The sequence below is a fragment of the Lagenorhynchus albirostris genome, chromosome 9 (assembly GCF_949774975.1).
Source record: "Lagenorhynchus albirostris chromosome 9, mLagAlb1.1, whole genome shotgun sequence".
NCBI lineage: Eukaryota > Metazoa > Chordata > Mammalia > Artiodactyla > Delphinidae > Lagenorhynchus > Lagenorhynchus albirostris.
In genome coordinates this window covers 44,902,051-44,917,176 of record NC_083103.1, presented here as the reverse complement: position 1 = coordinate 44,917,176, position 15,126 = coordinate 44,902,051, and the positions used below count along the sequence as shown (strand labels likewise).

General features: G+C 35.8%; 1 protein-coding gene across 2 annotated transcripts in view; it reads right to left on the bottom strand.

The window, feature by feature from the left end:
• Positions 1-2,836: 2,836 nt before the first annotated feature.
• RNF141 (ring finger protein 141) overlaps positions 2,837-15,126 on the bottom strand; it is a 48,351-nt gene continuing 36,061 nt past the window's right edge. For both annotated transcript variants that reach the window (XM_060159677.1, XM_060159676.1), the window contains 2 exons: positions 10,872-10,979; positions 2,837-5,954 (listed from right to left, as the gene is read on the bottom strand). In XM_060159677.1, coding sequence (XP_060015660.1) covers positions 5,804-5,954; positions 10,872-10,979 — 259 coding nt within the window. In that variant the 3' untranslated portion in view covers positions 2,837-5,803. The remainder of the gene's footprint in view (positions 5,955-10,871; positions 10,980-15,126) is intronic.

Here is a 15,126-nt window from a genome sequence, read left to right as displayed (position 1 = left end):
TCAACATAATAAAGGCCATATATGACAAACCCACAGCAAGCGTCATACTGAATGATGAAAAACTGAAAGCATTTCCACTAAGATCAGAAATAAGGATGTCCACTCCTGCCACTCTTACTCAACATAATTTTGGAAGTCCTAGCCACAGCAATCAGAGAAGAAAAAGAAGAGAAATACAAATTGGAAAAGAAGAAGTAAAACTGTCACTGTTTGCAGATGACATGATACCATACATAGAAAATCCTAAAGATGCCACCAGAAAACTACTTAAACTAGTCACTGAATTTGGTAAGGTCGCAGGATACAAAATTAATGCACAGAAATCTCCGGCATTCCTATACAGTAACAACGAAAAATCAGAGAAATCAAGGAAACAATCCCATTTACCACTGCAACAAAAAGAATAAAATACCTAGGAATAAAGCTGCCTAAGGAGGTGAAAGACTTGTACTCAGAAAACTATAAAACACTGATGAAAGAAATCAAAGATGACATAAACAGATGGAGAAATATACCATGTTCTTGGATTGGAAGAATCAATATTGTGAAAATGACTATACTACCAAAGCAATCTACAGACTCGATGCAATTCCTATCAAACTACCAATGGCATTCTTCACAGAATTAGAACAAAAAATTTTACAACTTGTATGGAAACACAAAAGACCCCGAATAGCCAAAGCACTCTTCCAAAAGAAAAACAGAGCTGGATGAATCAGGTACCCGACTTCAGACTATACTACAAAGCTACAGTAATGAAGACAGTATGGTATTGGCACAAAAACAGAAATATAGATCAATGAACAGGATAGAAAGCCCAGAGATAAACCCATGCACATATGGTCACCTAATCTATGACAAAGGAGGAAAGAACATATAATGGAGAAAAGACAGCCTCTTCAATAAGTGGTGCTGGGAAAACTGGACAGCTACATGTAAAAGAATGAAATTAGAACATTCCCTAACACCACAGCCAAAAATAAACTCAAAATGGATTAAAGACCTAAATGTAAGACCAGACACTATAAAACTCTTAGAGGAAAACACAGGAAAATCACTCTTTGACATAAACCACAGCAAGATCTTTTTTGACCTACCTCCTAGAGTAATGAAAATAAAAACAAAAATAAACAAATGGGTCCTAATGAAACTTAAAAACTTTTGCACAGCGAAGGAAACCATAAATAAGACAAGAAGACAACACTCAGAATGGGAGAAAATATTTGCCAATGAAGCAACAGACAAAGGATTAATCTCCAAAATATACAAACAGCTCATGGATCTCAATATCAAAAAAACAACCCAATTTAAAAATGTGCAAAAGACCTAAATTTTACCAAAGAAGACATACAGATGGCCAAGAGGCACATGAAAAGATGCTCAACATCACTAATTATTGGAGAAATGCAGATCAAAACTACAATGAGGTATCACCTCACACCAGTGAGAATGGCCATCATCAAAAAATCTACAAACAATAAATGCTGGAGAGGGTGTAGAGAAAAGCGAACCCATTTGCACTGTTGGTGGGAATGTAAATTGATACAGCCACTATGGAGAACAGTATGGAGGTTCCTTAAAAAACTACAAATAGAACTACCATATGACCCAGCAATCCCACTACTGGGCACATACCCTGAGAAAACCATAATTCAAAAGGACACATGTATCCCAATGTTCATTGCAGCACGCTTTACAATAGGACACGGAAACAACCTAAATGTCCAATGATAGATGAATGGATAAAGAAGATGTGGTATGTATATACAATGGAATATTAGTCATAAAAAGGAATGAAAGTGGGTCATTTGTAGAGATGTGGATGGACCTAGAGTCTATCATACAGAGTGAAGTAAGCCAAAAAGAGAAAAACAAATATCGTATATTAACGCATATATGTGGAATCTAGAAAAATGGTACAGATGAAGTTATTTGTAGCATAGGAATAGAGACACAGACATAGAGAACGGACTTGTGGACATGGGGGGGACAGGGAGGGTGGGACGAATAGGGAGATTAGGTTTGATATAAATACACTACTGTGTGTAAAATAGATAGTGGGAACCTGCTGTATAGCACAGGGAGCTCAGCTTGGTGCTCTGTGATCTAGATTGGGGGGGGCGGGGGGGGAGGGCAAAGGTGGGGAGGGAGGTCCAAGAGGGAGTGGATATTGGTATAAATATTGCTGATTTACTTCACTGTAGAGCAGAAACTAACACAACATTGTAAAGCAATTTTGCTCCAATAAAAAAATTAAAAAGAATTAAAATCTCAAAAAAAAAGTATAACTGCAATAAAAGGAACACTCATCAGACACAGTTCCTTGAAAATTTTTATACCTTCAACCTCTAAAGGAATATGTGATTAGAAAGAGGATGCCAAAGAGTTAAGACTATAAACAGCTGCAAGATTATCAAAATATATCTGAGGGGACGTTTATGTCTTTGATACCAAAATGTGTACTTCTCCATGACAATATACATTAATTATTAACTGCTACTCCTTCTTATAAATGGCTTTCCACTTCTCAGCACTAAGATTCTAGCCTGCTTCTCTAATTACATTCTTTTATCTTAGAAATGATCTTATAAGGTAAACATCAAAACCACCATAAAGTATTTTATCGATTATTTTTACTATTCAGTAGGGTAACAAAAGACCATGAAAACAAATGAAAGTCTGTTGCTAACTCTTTATATTATATTGTCATTGTGTTGCCCATTTTAAATGTGGGTGAACAGCTGATTTCCCTAATCTTCAAGTAGTTTTCTTATTCCTAGACAGACAAAGTAAGCTGGACTTACTTAATGAAGAAAAAAACAGTGAAAAGTGCAAATTCTTTGGACTACCTTTTAATGAATCCAACTTTCCAGTGATAAAAATCACTGAACCAAAATATATTTTCAAGCAGCCTTATTACCCATACATATATTAGGTATAAGGAAATTGAGTCTAATTTGAAATGAGTTTTAAAACATAGCACAAAAACATTACAATCCCCCAGAGCACAATACAAAATAGTCCTCTAAGGAATATAAACACAGTATATAAGAATGTGAAACTACATGATAAGAAAAAAAAATCTCTTCAATTAGCTAAAATTTACTTGCTAAAGATTATTTATTGCACAATATGTCAGTTTGCCCTAAGAATAAAACAGATACTATTATTTTCAACGTCTAAATTCAGTACATAGTCAAATCCACTTTCTCAAACTAAAGTTCTACAGTATTATGAGTAAACCCTTTGTTATTGGGTTAAGATAGGGAAACTTTATAACTTATAAAACAAATTTCTTAAGAGTTCATGAAACCACTTCATAAATCCTAGAAGGCACACATATTTCCTATCATAGTAAGTGCGTTTAAGTACTTCATATTTAAAAAAGATAAGCTGTACAGAATACAAAAAGTATACATTTCATCCATTAAACAAATTTATAACTTCTATGATTAGCTATTACAGTAGAACCTACCTAACATTCACATCTGAAGAATTATCACCCAGTTTAATGGAGTGAGCAAAAAACTGTGCTCCTTTATTTGATAAGGCTAGTAAAAACGTTTAATTTCACAGTAGATCAGTTAGTGTCTTGGAGCTCATATTGGAAAATAAATAAAAGGTTTGGGCAATATCAAGTCACCGGGCTCACTGTTAAATAATTCCTTGAAAGGTGAAGGATTCTGGGGGATAAAATCATTGGCTATACCTGGAAAGATCTAAAAATCAGTAAAGCCACTTTGTTCATTTTCAGAAACATTCTTAAATTGGGCAATCTGAATGAGACTCAGAAAATCTAATCCATAAAGACAATTTAAAATCTTAGAGCTGGAAAACACCTCAGAGGATTCTCTGTCTCAAGGTTTTCAAAATAGGTTCCATGGAGTACTAAGAATCCATGGAGGAGATTCAGAGTTCTGGATTTTGACTTGAATTATTTAATTCTTTCTTTTGAAAAAAAATTTTAAAAACAAGTCCCATCATACAACTGTATTACTCATCAGATTCCAATATACTGGTAATCACCAGTGCATTAATACATGTTTTCATTGGTTGACTTCATAAATATTGAGTTATTATGGTATATAAAGTTTATATAAGGAAATTTATAATGATAAAATGACATTTAGTGGGGTAGGGTGTGTGTTCATGCATGTGCAGCACGTGTGTGTAAGGGTTCTGAGTAAGATTTTTACTTGAAAAAAAGTTCTATTGCTGAAATAAAGTGTGAAAAACAGGTAAAGTCTGTTTCTAAAGTAAGAACCTACAAACCAGAGGAAGGGGCTTTCTCTAGGTCACACAGCCATCAAGTGCACTGCCAGGTTGATATGCTACAGCCCCCAGTACTCTACTTGCATAAGTGTCCATAGCAAGTGTTTAGCTATTTGGTACTGAGCTGCCCCCATCATGAATGTCAACCAATTAGTTATCACTATTTTTGGGGTGAAATCAAGCTACCTTTTGTCAGACATTTTTCCTAAAAATGAATTACTTAATTTGCATGCCTATTAAAGTCCCTAGTATCCAAAAATTCTGCTGTCAATAAGCAGCAACTTAAATTGTATACTTTGGTACTCTGGAAAATAGTAACATTTGCAATTTACCAATAATAAATCAGAAAAGTTACATGGAATGTTAAAATACTTTTTAAAGACATCAGGCCCTAGTTTATTATATGCTGAAATGTTAGTGTTTGCATAAAATAAAAAATTTTACTTTATAAGCAAAATTTTAAAAAAATGGTTCAAATGCCACTGAACATAACTATACTCTTTCAGGGTATTTCAAATAAAATGCAGTGAAACAGTAAGTCAAATTAATCTCCTAACTTTCAGAGGTGTTTTATGTACATATGGTTAAAAGGCTACACCCTATTTTCTTCTCTCTTAATCTAAGAAATTTGAAGACTTTGGGACCTCAGAAAGATGCCTTCAAATTAAGAAAATAAAAGCACCATAAACCAATATTGAATGATTTATCATAATTTGGACATGAAATTTAGGGTCTGTGATGAAGAAAAATTTCCATCTGAAACGGCAAGATACATACGTATTATCAAAAGCTATTTAGAACAGTTTCCCAGCTGTGGGAAAGCATTTCCAGAATAGCCAAGAAGATTCTCCAGCAGAAATCCATTTACAAGGCAAAGTCCTGCCCAAGTTTATAGTCCTAATCCAAATTATACAGCATGGGGGAGGGGGGAGAAGACTTTTAAGTGAAAAGCATGTAGTTCCAAAACACTTAAAGTTATGAAATAATTGCGGATTATTTCAAGTAAAAACTATAAAAGGAGCAATAGCTAACCACAAGGGGGCATACATACTCCTTAGATTCCAGCAGTAAGACTAATTTAAGTAGTAACATGCACTTTGATGTATTCTACATTTTCAGTCATTTAAGATTTTCTCTCAGATGGCTACAGCTTTTTAACATTCAAGGTTTATTTTAAACCTAACTAAATAGATTCCAGAATACTCTTGCCCTGAAAAATAATAGTATTTCAGAAGCCCCTGGAAATGTTGCTGTTACCTCAGCAAAGGATTCAAGAGCTATTAGTCCTAATATATATTAGAACAGATAAACAATAGGAAAATATGGTCTAAAACAGTAGCAAGTTTTAGTTTACCATAAATGGAAGACATGGAAAGTTTATCAAAGGAAATGGACAAATTGTCAGAATAGTGAAAATAAGAGGGTGGGGAAAATTGACTTCTCTGTGTCTGTCCTACAACATCCCTGCATTCTTCCGCCATGACCAAAGTGTTTGTAGCCCACATTAGCAACAGAACACTTCACCCCAAGGTCATGGCCTATGGGGCTGGCCTGCCTCATCAGCCATGTTAAGAATATAGTTAGCCATATCATCTTCAGTGGGTGCATCTGACACCACCCAAGATTCATTTGCTCCAGTCATCTGTAGGCGGCAAATCGGGCAATTCCTGTGTCGATCACTCCTATTAGAGAAGTCAAATAACAGTTTGTTTTCTTTTTCTGTTTAAAAAATGGATTTGGAACAATACAAGTACATTTTTTTTAAAGTAAACAGCATAAAAGTATATAGTGAAAAATATATCTCTTCCTCCTATCCCAGTCTTTAATTATTATCCCCAGAGGCAACCACTGTTACCAGTTTCTTATACATTCTTCTAGAGATAGACCAGGCATGACCAAGCTTGTGTGTATCTATACATCACTGCTCTTTTTACAAGTATCAGCACCTGTTAGAGCTGTCTATTCAAAATAAACATACACTGTTTGGATAGGCCATACTTCATTTAACTTATCTCCCATAGAAGGACATTTAGGTTTTCTCCTATCATTTGCTGCTATAAACAATGGAATGGAAGCATTCAAGGTTTAAAATAATAAATGAACTTTACATGCAGAATAATTTTGGGGGGAGGAAAGAGCTTATATATAATCACTTAAATCAGATTATGTTTTCCAAAGGGATTTTTTTGTCTTGTCAAACATTATTTTGGAAATTTCAAAAATAACATATTTGAGCCAGAAACATGTCATAGAGGGAAAATATTTTTCTCTTCATCTCTCAGTGAAGTCTGAGACCAAAGTAATTAAATTATATCAATTGCTCCTTGGCTTCTGTGCAAAAATTTAGAAATCTGTTCCAAAAACTCAATGTGAAAGTACAGCTGGCATATATAATTCAGATTCATTTCTGGTTCCTCAGAGATATTTTTCAAGATAATTGTGTGCTTTTCTGTGCACAAAGTTACAATTTTAAAACAGTCAGTTTCTGGCCAATAGGGAACAGATTTATCTTCCCACTTGAAACAACTAAAACACTGGACAAAATACATGAAATAATGGTTTTCAACACTAAGCATAAGATGACAAAAGATTATAACCCTGGAGAGATAGGAAGCAAAAGAAGGTGAGCCCTATAATTGCCCAGCTTACTGCCCTTGAGAGTTTCCAGGCTACAGAGCAAGCAGGGGAGACTGAGATGGAGCCCGGTAGACTCCCTGAGTTGACAAGTCAGAGCTGAGGACCTCGGGAAGCCAAAGCAGCTAGAGTTCATAGGGTGGAGTACTGCAAAGGAGAAAGCTACACAAAGGGAGAATCCCACAGTCTACTGAAGGTTCCCGTAGATATATTCAGTAGAGTAATGATCAGTGTGTGCATGTGAGGAAACTACTCGAGGCTGTGGAATCACCCAAAAGGATTTGAGGGAACAGTAACCAAAGCTCACACAGGGCCTGGGACATTGCCTGTTCCCACCAGCCAGCGTGGAAAACCTCATAATTTATGGAGCATTGGGTAGAGTACTCTGAAGTCTTGTCTCATTAGTGGGGCATAATTAGCTTCTAAACTAAACATCATTCTGGTCCTGCCTAACAAACCATAAAAGCAAGACTCAAAAGGATTAAACTGTTTCCAAGTAACTATATTCCAGAACAAAGCTCAAGAATATTTATACGTATACAAAAATATCCAGTACCCCAAAAGGTAAAAAAATCACAATGTCTGGCACCCAGTTAAGAACTACCAGTCATACAAAGAAGTATAAAAATACAACCCAAAATGAAGAGGAAAATCCATCAAAAGTAATCCAGAACTCACACAGATATTAGAATTAGCAGCAAGAAAATGAAAGGTTATGATAATTATATTCCATATATTAAAAAAGTAGAGGAAAGACAAACATATTAAGCAGAGATTGGAAGATAATAAAAACTTAAACTTCTGGATGAAAACTAAGATATCTCAAGAAAAAAATACACTGGGTGGGATTAATGGCAAGTTAGACATTGCAGGAAAAAAAGATTAGTGAATTTGAAAAGATATAGCAATATTAACTATCCAAAATGAAATACAGAGAAAATGACTCAAAAAAGAAGGAAAGGGCTTCCCTGGTGGCGCAGTGGTTGAGAGTCCGCCTGCCGATGCAGGGGACACGGGTTTGTGCCCCGGTCCAGGAGGATCCCACATGCCGCGGAGCGGCTGGGCCCATGAGCCATGGCTGCTGGGCCTGCATGTCCGGATCCTGTGCTCTGCAACGGGAGAGGCCACAGCAGTGAGAGGCCCATGTACCGCAAAAAAAAAAAAAAAAAAAAAGAAGGAAAATAGCATCAGTGAACTGTGGGACAACCTAAAGTGGTCTAATACATTAGTAACTGGAGTCTCAGAAGGAGAGGGGACAAAAGAAAACAGAAAAAAATATTTGAGAAAATACTGGCTGAAAAATTTCCAAAACTGATGATACTATAAACCTACAAATCCAAGGAGCTCAATGAACCCTAAGTGCAAGGAACATGAAGAAAACTAACGCACATCAATCAAATTGCTCAAAATCAGTGATAAAGGGAAAAAACCTTAAAAGCAGCCAGAGAAAAAAAGGCACATTACAGAGGAAAAATGATGAGGATGAGAGCAGATTTCTCACAGGAAATGATGTAAGCAAGAAGGGGGGGGAGCAACATCATTAAAGTACTGAGAGAAAAAATATCAGTCTAGAATTCTATATCCAGAAAAAATATCTTTCAAAAGTGTTTTTCACACACTTGATAAAATCCTATGGAATCTACAATAAAGCTGTAAGAGCTAATAAATAAATCCGTAAGGTTGCATGATAGATTGATACACAAAATCTGTTTATTGCTAGTACATAGAAATACAATAATCAGAAACTGAAATTTAAAAATACCATTTAAAGTAGCATAAAAATTATACTTAGGGATCAATCTGTCAAGGATATGCAACACTGGAAACTACAAATATTGATGACAGAAATTAAAGAAGACCTAAATAAATCGAGAAATATACTGTGATGTGCGTTGGCAGACTCAGTATTGTTAAGAAGTTAACACTCTCAAAATTATTTAATGCAATCCCAATCAAAATTCTTATAGCTTTTTTGTAGAAATTGACAAGCTGATTATACAGTTCACACTGAAATGCAGAAGATCTAGAAAAGCCAAAACAACTTTGAAAAAGAACAAAGTTGGAGGATTAACACTCCCTGATTTTAAGACTTACAAAGCTACACTAACCTATGTAGTGTGGTATTGGTGTGAAATAGACAATAGGTCAATGGAACAGAATAGAGTCCAGAAATAGACTCACCTGTGCTTTAACAACTGATTTTTAACAAAGGTGAAGAGGCAATTTAGTGAAGAAAAGATAGTCTTTTCTACAAATTGTGCTGGAGCAACTGGAAAGCCATGTAAGCGTAAAATAAAAACTTTTTGATCCACATGTCACAGCATATATAAAAATTAACTCAAAATAGATCATAGACCAAAATGTAAAACCTAAAAACTATAAATCTTTTGGAAGAAAAAATGGAAGAAAACCTTTGTGACCTTGGGTTACACAAAGATTTCTTAGATATGACAGTAAAAAATCATTATCCATTAATCACAAACTGAGAAATTGGACTTCATCAAAATTAAAAACGTCTACTCTTTGAAAGACATTCTTAAGAGAATGAAAAGATAAATCAGAGTGGGAGAAAATATTTGCAAATCATATATCTGATAAAGGACATGTATCCATAATACATAAAGAACTCTCAAAACTTAATACAAAACAACCCAATAAAGAAATGGGCAAAAGATCTGAATGAATACTTCACCAAAGATGAAATACATATAGATGGAAAATTAGCATAAGAAAATATGCATAGCATCATCAGTCAGGAGGGAAAGGCAAATTAAAACCACAGTGAGATACCACTACACATCTATTAGAATGGCTACAATTAAAAGGACTGACAAATACCAAGTACTGGCAAGGTTGTGTGGCAAGTGGAGCTCTCATACACTGCTGGTGGGAGTGTAAAATGTCACAGCCACTTTGGAAAACAGTGGGCAGTTTCTTACAAAGTTAAACATATACCTACCGTATGATCTAGCCATTCCACTTCTAGTTATTTATCCAAGAAAAAACCAAAATGTATGTCCATAAAAGCAGTTGTCCACAAATGTACATTTAAAGTATATATAAAGGCAGCTTTATTTGTAATAGCCAAAAATTGAAAACAACCCGATGTCCATCAACGGGTGAATGGATAATAAATAAGCTGTGGTATATCCATACAATGAATACTACTCAGTAATAAAAAGGAAGGAGCTACTGATACATACTACAACATAAGTAAATCTTGAAATAATTATAATGAATGAAAAAAGCCAGACAAAAAAAGAGTACATACTGTATGATTCCATTTATAAAAATTATAGAAAATCCAAATTATTTTATAGTGATTGAAAGCATATTAGTGGTTGTCTGGGGACTAAAAGAAGGGGTGGGGGGAAGGAGACCTTACAGTGGGCATGAGGTAACTTTTGGGAGTGACAGATTTGTTCATTACCTAGATTGTGATGATGATTTTTATGGGCATATACATATATCAAAATATATCAAATTGTACATTAAATATATGTAGTTATAACTGACATATTGTATGTCAATTATAAATTCTCCTGAACACTTGATTCTTATTTTGTAAAATAATGAGCTTGACTAGCTATTCTCTAAAGTTCTCTCCAGGTCCAATATTCAATATTCAAGGATTCATATTATTCTTTCTAATCATATATGGAGGAAAAAAGTAGAAATGAGGAGGAAAATAGAAGAAAAGGCGGAATGTTTGATTCTAGACTCTAGTCAGGCACAAATCTCCTTACAGCAAAAGTAAATTGTCAAAACTAAGATACATCCCCACATTTTATAAACTTTAGGTATAAAAATATTTTAACCAGTAGGAGGCATGTCATAAAATCCAAAGTACTAAAGAACAAAATCTCTTATACTTAACTATAATATTTTTGCATTTTTTGAAGTTTATTCATATACACTCTCCCTCTTGATCTTGGCCTAACCCATGAAAGCAGCAGATTACTTACCACTTGTCAATGCACTTCTGACAAAAGCTGTGAGCACAAGGCAGGATGAGGTCAGCTCGACCATCCATACAGATACAGCACTCCTCCTCGTCAGTCAGCTGCTTTACCCTGCAATGTGAAAACTGAGCTGGAGCAATGATATTCTCTGTTGTCACTGTGCAGTAAACTTTGTTTCCATTGCCTTAAAAAGCATTATCAAGCATCTATGTGCCCCCGACATAAAGCACAATATGACTCATGCAATATCAGAGTAAATTAACTTATCTTTTAGGGACAGCTAATATATTAGGGAAGAAGTACTAGAGGGGCAAATTCCATAAAGGAAGGACTGGATAAAAGATAAATCCTGAGATGGTTAAAAGGAAAATATGGACCAAAACTGGAAAATAACTTAGCCCATTTTAATCATATTGAATTTTTATAAATGAATTCAACCAATATATGATTTATGTACCAGGCAGGATACAAAGCTTTCTAAAATAGGGATCCTGCCATCAGGGTCTTGTTATGCTACTGCTGATAATGGGCATATAAGTGAAAGAATAGCTTAGTCTTAAGGATCAGGTGCTTGCTATATGAAATACAAAAAGAGTTAGAAAGCAAAGTTATTTGTCCTCAAAGAGCTCTTTCATCTTGGGAAGAAAAGAGATACTGAACCTTCTACTCCAGCCACAATTCTGAACGCCCCTGAATGAGCCAAGGACCTTTGTATGTGGTGTTTTCCTTTCCTGGCATACTCTTGTGAGTTTGGTAAACTCCAACCTCAGTTACTCAGCTCAAGATACCATCTTCTCTATGCTCTCAAAACCAACATTTTCCTCAGTTAAAGGACTTAAATACTGTATTTTAATTGGCTATTTATTGGTTGGTCTATCCATACACTGTAAGCTCTTTGAATACAAGGAGTTTGTCTTAGGTTCTCAATACATGTTTCTTGAAGTGATTTTAATTTGCTTTTAATCTTTGTGCTATTCTGTAATTTTTAGGTTTACTTCATCAAGCATGTACTACCTTTTATAATTATACAAAAATTAAATGTTTCAAAGTATAGCCACTGGACTATAAGCTTCTTGAGGGTAGGAACTATAACATGTTTTTATTCCCTGCTGTGCTTATACCACTGTATATAAGACATTATATAGTACTTTAAAATCTGTCAATTTGTATATAGAAGATAAGCAAATGTCAAATGTGCATTACATGTATTAAGTGCTAAGTAAAGAAGGAAGAAATGAGTATATTTCAAACTTGTCGGAAAGATGAGGTAGAAAAAAATGATAGGATTTCGACAGACAGAGGACGTTCTATGTGAATAAACAAAGCTACAGAGGTAGGAAAAAAAAACCCCAAAACTCTGTATATGTGTGTAACAAGGAGGCTAGCATCATGCTCCGGGGAGAAAAATAAGAGAAAAGATTGCTTAAGTATAGCAGAGATAATCTGATCCTTGTATGTCAAAATAATAAGTTTAAACTTGTTCTGACAGAGTTTAATCAAGGGGAAAGTGAACCCCCATTGGAAATAATGCTGTAGGAGATTAATTGGGAGAGCAGTATGGAGGACAGTCTAGAGGGAGGAACACCAATCAGATCCTTATTTCAGCAATTCACCTGGGAGATAATTAGGGCCTGGTCTAAGCGGCATTACAAAAGACAAATCATCAGGATGTGGTAATAGACTAAATGCTATGCTTTAGCAATGCATAAAAGAGGGCAGCCCCTGAATTGAAATGGGGAAACTTAATGAAACCCTAGATGGATGTGGATCTAATGTTATTTGAATTTTTCTATATCTATTCATTTAAATGTTTAAATGCCTTTTAGGTGCCACGTATTGTGCCAGACCCAGAAGAACTAGGGTCTCTGCTCTTGAGGAGTTTACAATTTATGTCTAAGGACATGGACTTGGGTGTCAGCAGCAGAGAATATAATTGAATCCATAAACAGTGACAGAGTCCTGACGGTTAGAGTTTAAAACTGAGGAGTAGAGGGTTACAAAGAACAGCATTCTGGATGGAGGTGAAAGAAAGAACAGGAGACACAGAAGCAGCCAGTAGAAGCTGTACTATGTTCACTTTTCTTGCTACCTTCCTAGCAATACAGTGACCAAAAGAAGGAAGGAGGAAGAGTCTTGCTCTGTTTGTCCTTATTAGACCACTTGTAAAGTGGAGAATTCAGTTCTCTGCCCCCTACCCTGAAAGACAAATTGACAAATAAAAGATCATCCAGGAAAGCCTCTGGGATATAGAAGAGACCTATACAAACAAAGGCCGAAGGAACTGGGGAGGCTTATCCTGGAGAACAGAGGCTCAGTGAGAATCTGATTTCTGTTTTCAAGTATTTGAAGGACTGAAAGAGAGAAGAGACTTGTTTGGTGGATTTCCAGAGGGCAGTGTCACTGAAATAAGTAGAATACAGTAATAATTTAAGAATAATGATAGTTAACTTTTACACACTTTTTTTTTTTATGGGCCAGGCACTGTTCCAAGCATTTTATTTATTTAATTTATTTATTTTTGGCTGCGTTGGGTCGTTGTCGCTGTGCGCAGGCTTTCTCTAGTTGCGGCGAGCAGGGGCTACTCTTAGTTGTGGTGCGCAGGCTTCTCATTGCGGTGGCTTCTCTTATTGTGGAGCACGGGCTCTAGGCGTGCGGGCTTCAGTTGTGGCTCATGGGCTCTAGAGCGCAGGCTCAGTAGTTGTGGCACATGGGCTTAGTTGCTCCGTGGCATGTGGGATCTTCCCAGACCAGGGCTCCAACCTATGTCCCCTGCGTTGGCAGGTGGATTCTTAACCACTGCACTACCAGGGAAGCCCCCAAGCATTTTACATATATTAACTCACTTAACTCTCCCAAGAGTCCTATGAAGTAGATCTTATCATTGTCATCCTCTTTTAAAAGATGAGGAAACTGAGGAAAGAGTTTAATAACTTGTCCAGAGTGACATAGTAAGGAGTAGAGCCAGGATTTGAACACAGGCAATTTGGTTCTAGAATCTGTGCTGTGCTGCCTTAGGAGAGCCAGATTTTGTCTCTGAGGAAAATAGCAAAAGGGAAAATTACATAGTGATTAAAGCTATTTGTGAATCAAAAGGCTTGCCTTTCTGAGGCAGTGAGTCCCTTACAGCTGCAGGTGTTCATGTACAAGCTGGACTACCACTTGGCTAAATGTGGTTAAGTCTCACTATGCAAAGTGCTATCCATGGATGAGCAGTAGTGACAACACCTGGGAACCTGACAGAATCTCAAGCTCCTTCTCAAAACCAGTGAATATTAAAGTTTAAGAAGCACTCTAATATAGGATCTTCCTGCACCAGAGAGTACTAATGCAGAGGTTGCGAGCATGGCTGTATTGCCAGACAGGCCAGAATGTGAATCTCAGCTAGGCCAATTTCTAGCCGTGTCATTTATTTGTCTAAACCTCAGTTTCTACATCTGTAATGAACCAATAATTGTATTCCTATGGGGTTGTTGTGATTTAATGAGTTTATACGTGTAAAGCACTCATCACAATGCCTAATACCCTACAAGTACTTAATAAATATAAACCACTAATAGAAATAGGCACCAGATGTAAGGCTGAACCAAATAAATACCTCTTAAGATCCCTCTCAACTTGAAAAGTCTGTTTTTCTATGAACTAAGTGTATCAGGGTGTAACAAAAAAACCCAAAAATCATACAAAGGCAAGAAGCAGCCCTAACCTACCAATCAGGCATTGAGTTTCCCAGTCTCAAGCGCACATGAAAAGGAATAACACTCTTACCTCCTTCATTACAATGACTGCAATAAGAAAAAAGTATTACTTTCAATTAATTTGCTACCATCGAGCTTAGTAAATACTATTTACTAATAAATACTATTGTCAACTTTCAAAATACTCAAAAAAAAATCACCATTCTGAAGAGGGAGAGGACAAAAAGCAGGAAATCAGACGCCTGTCTTTGAAAGATTAACTTTACAAAATACAGGAAAGATAAGCCAAAATCCTGCCTATAATACTCTAAAACTCATTTGGCATTTCATCAGCAACACTTGTACAGCCCAAACGTAGAAAAGCAAACAATCCTATTAAAGATAAACAGGAAATGATAAGTTAAAATACAATCTTACTACAACATAGTATTTGGAAACCAGGTGGTTAAGAATGGATCGGAAAATGCAACTGTAAATGGAGCAATAAAAAAGAAGTTCTTGTTAACCATATTCTTAACTTCAAGTTAAAAGACACTGTCAATTCAGATTTGTGCTGTCTACCC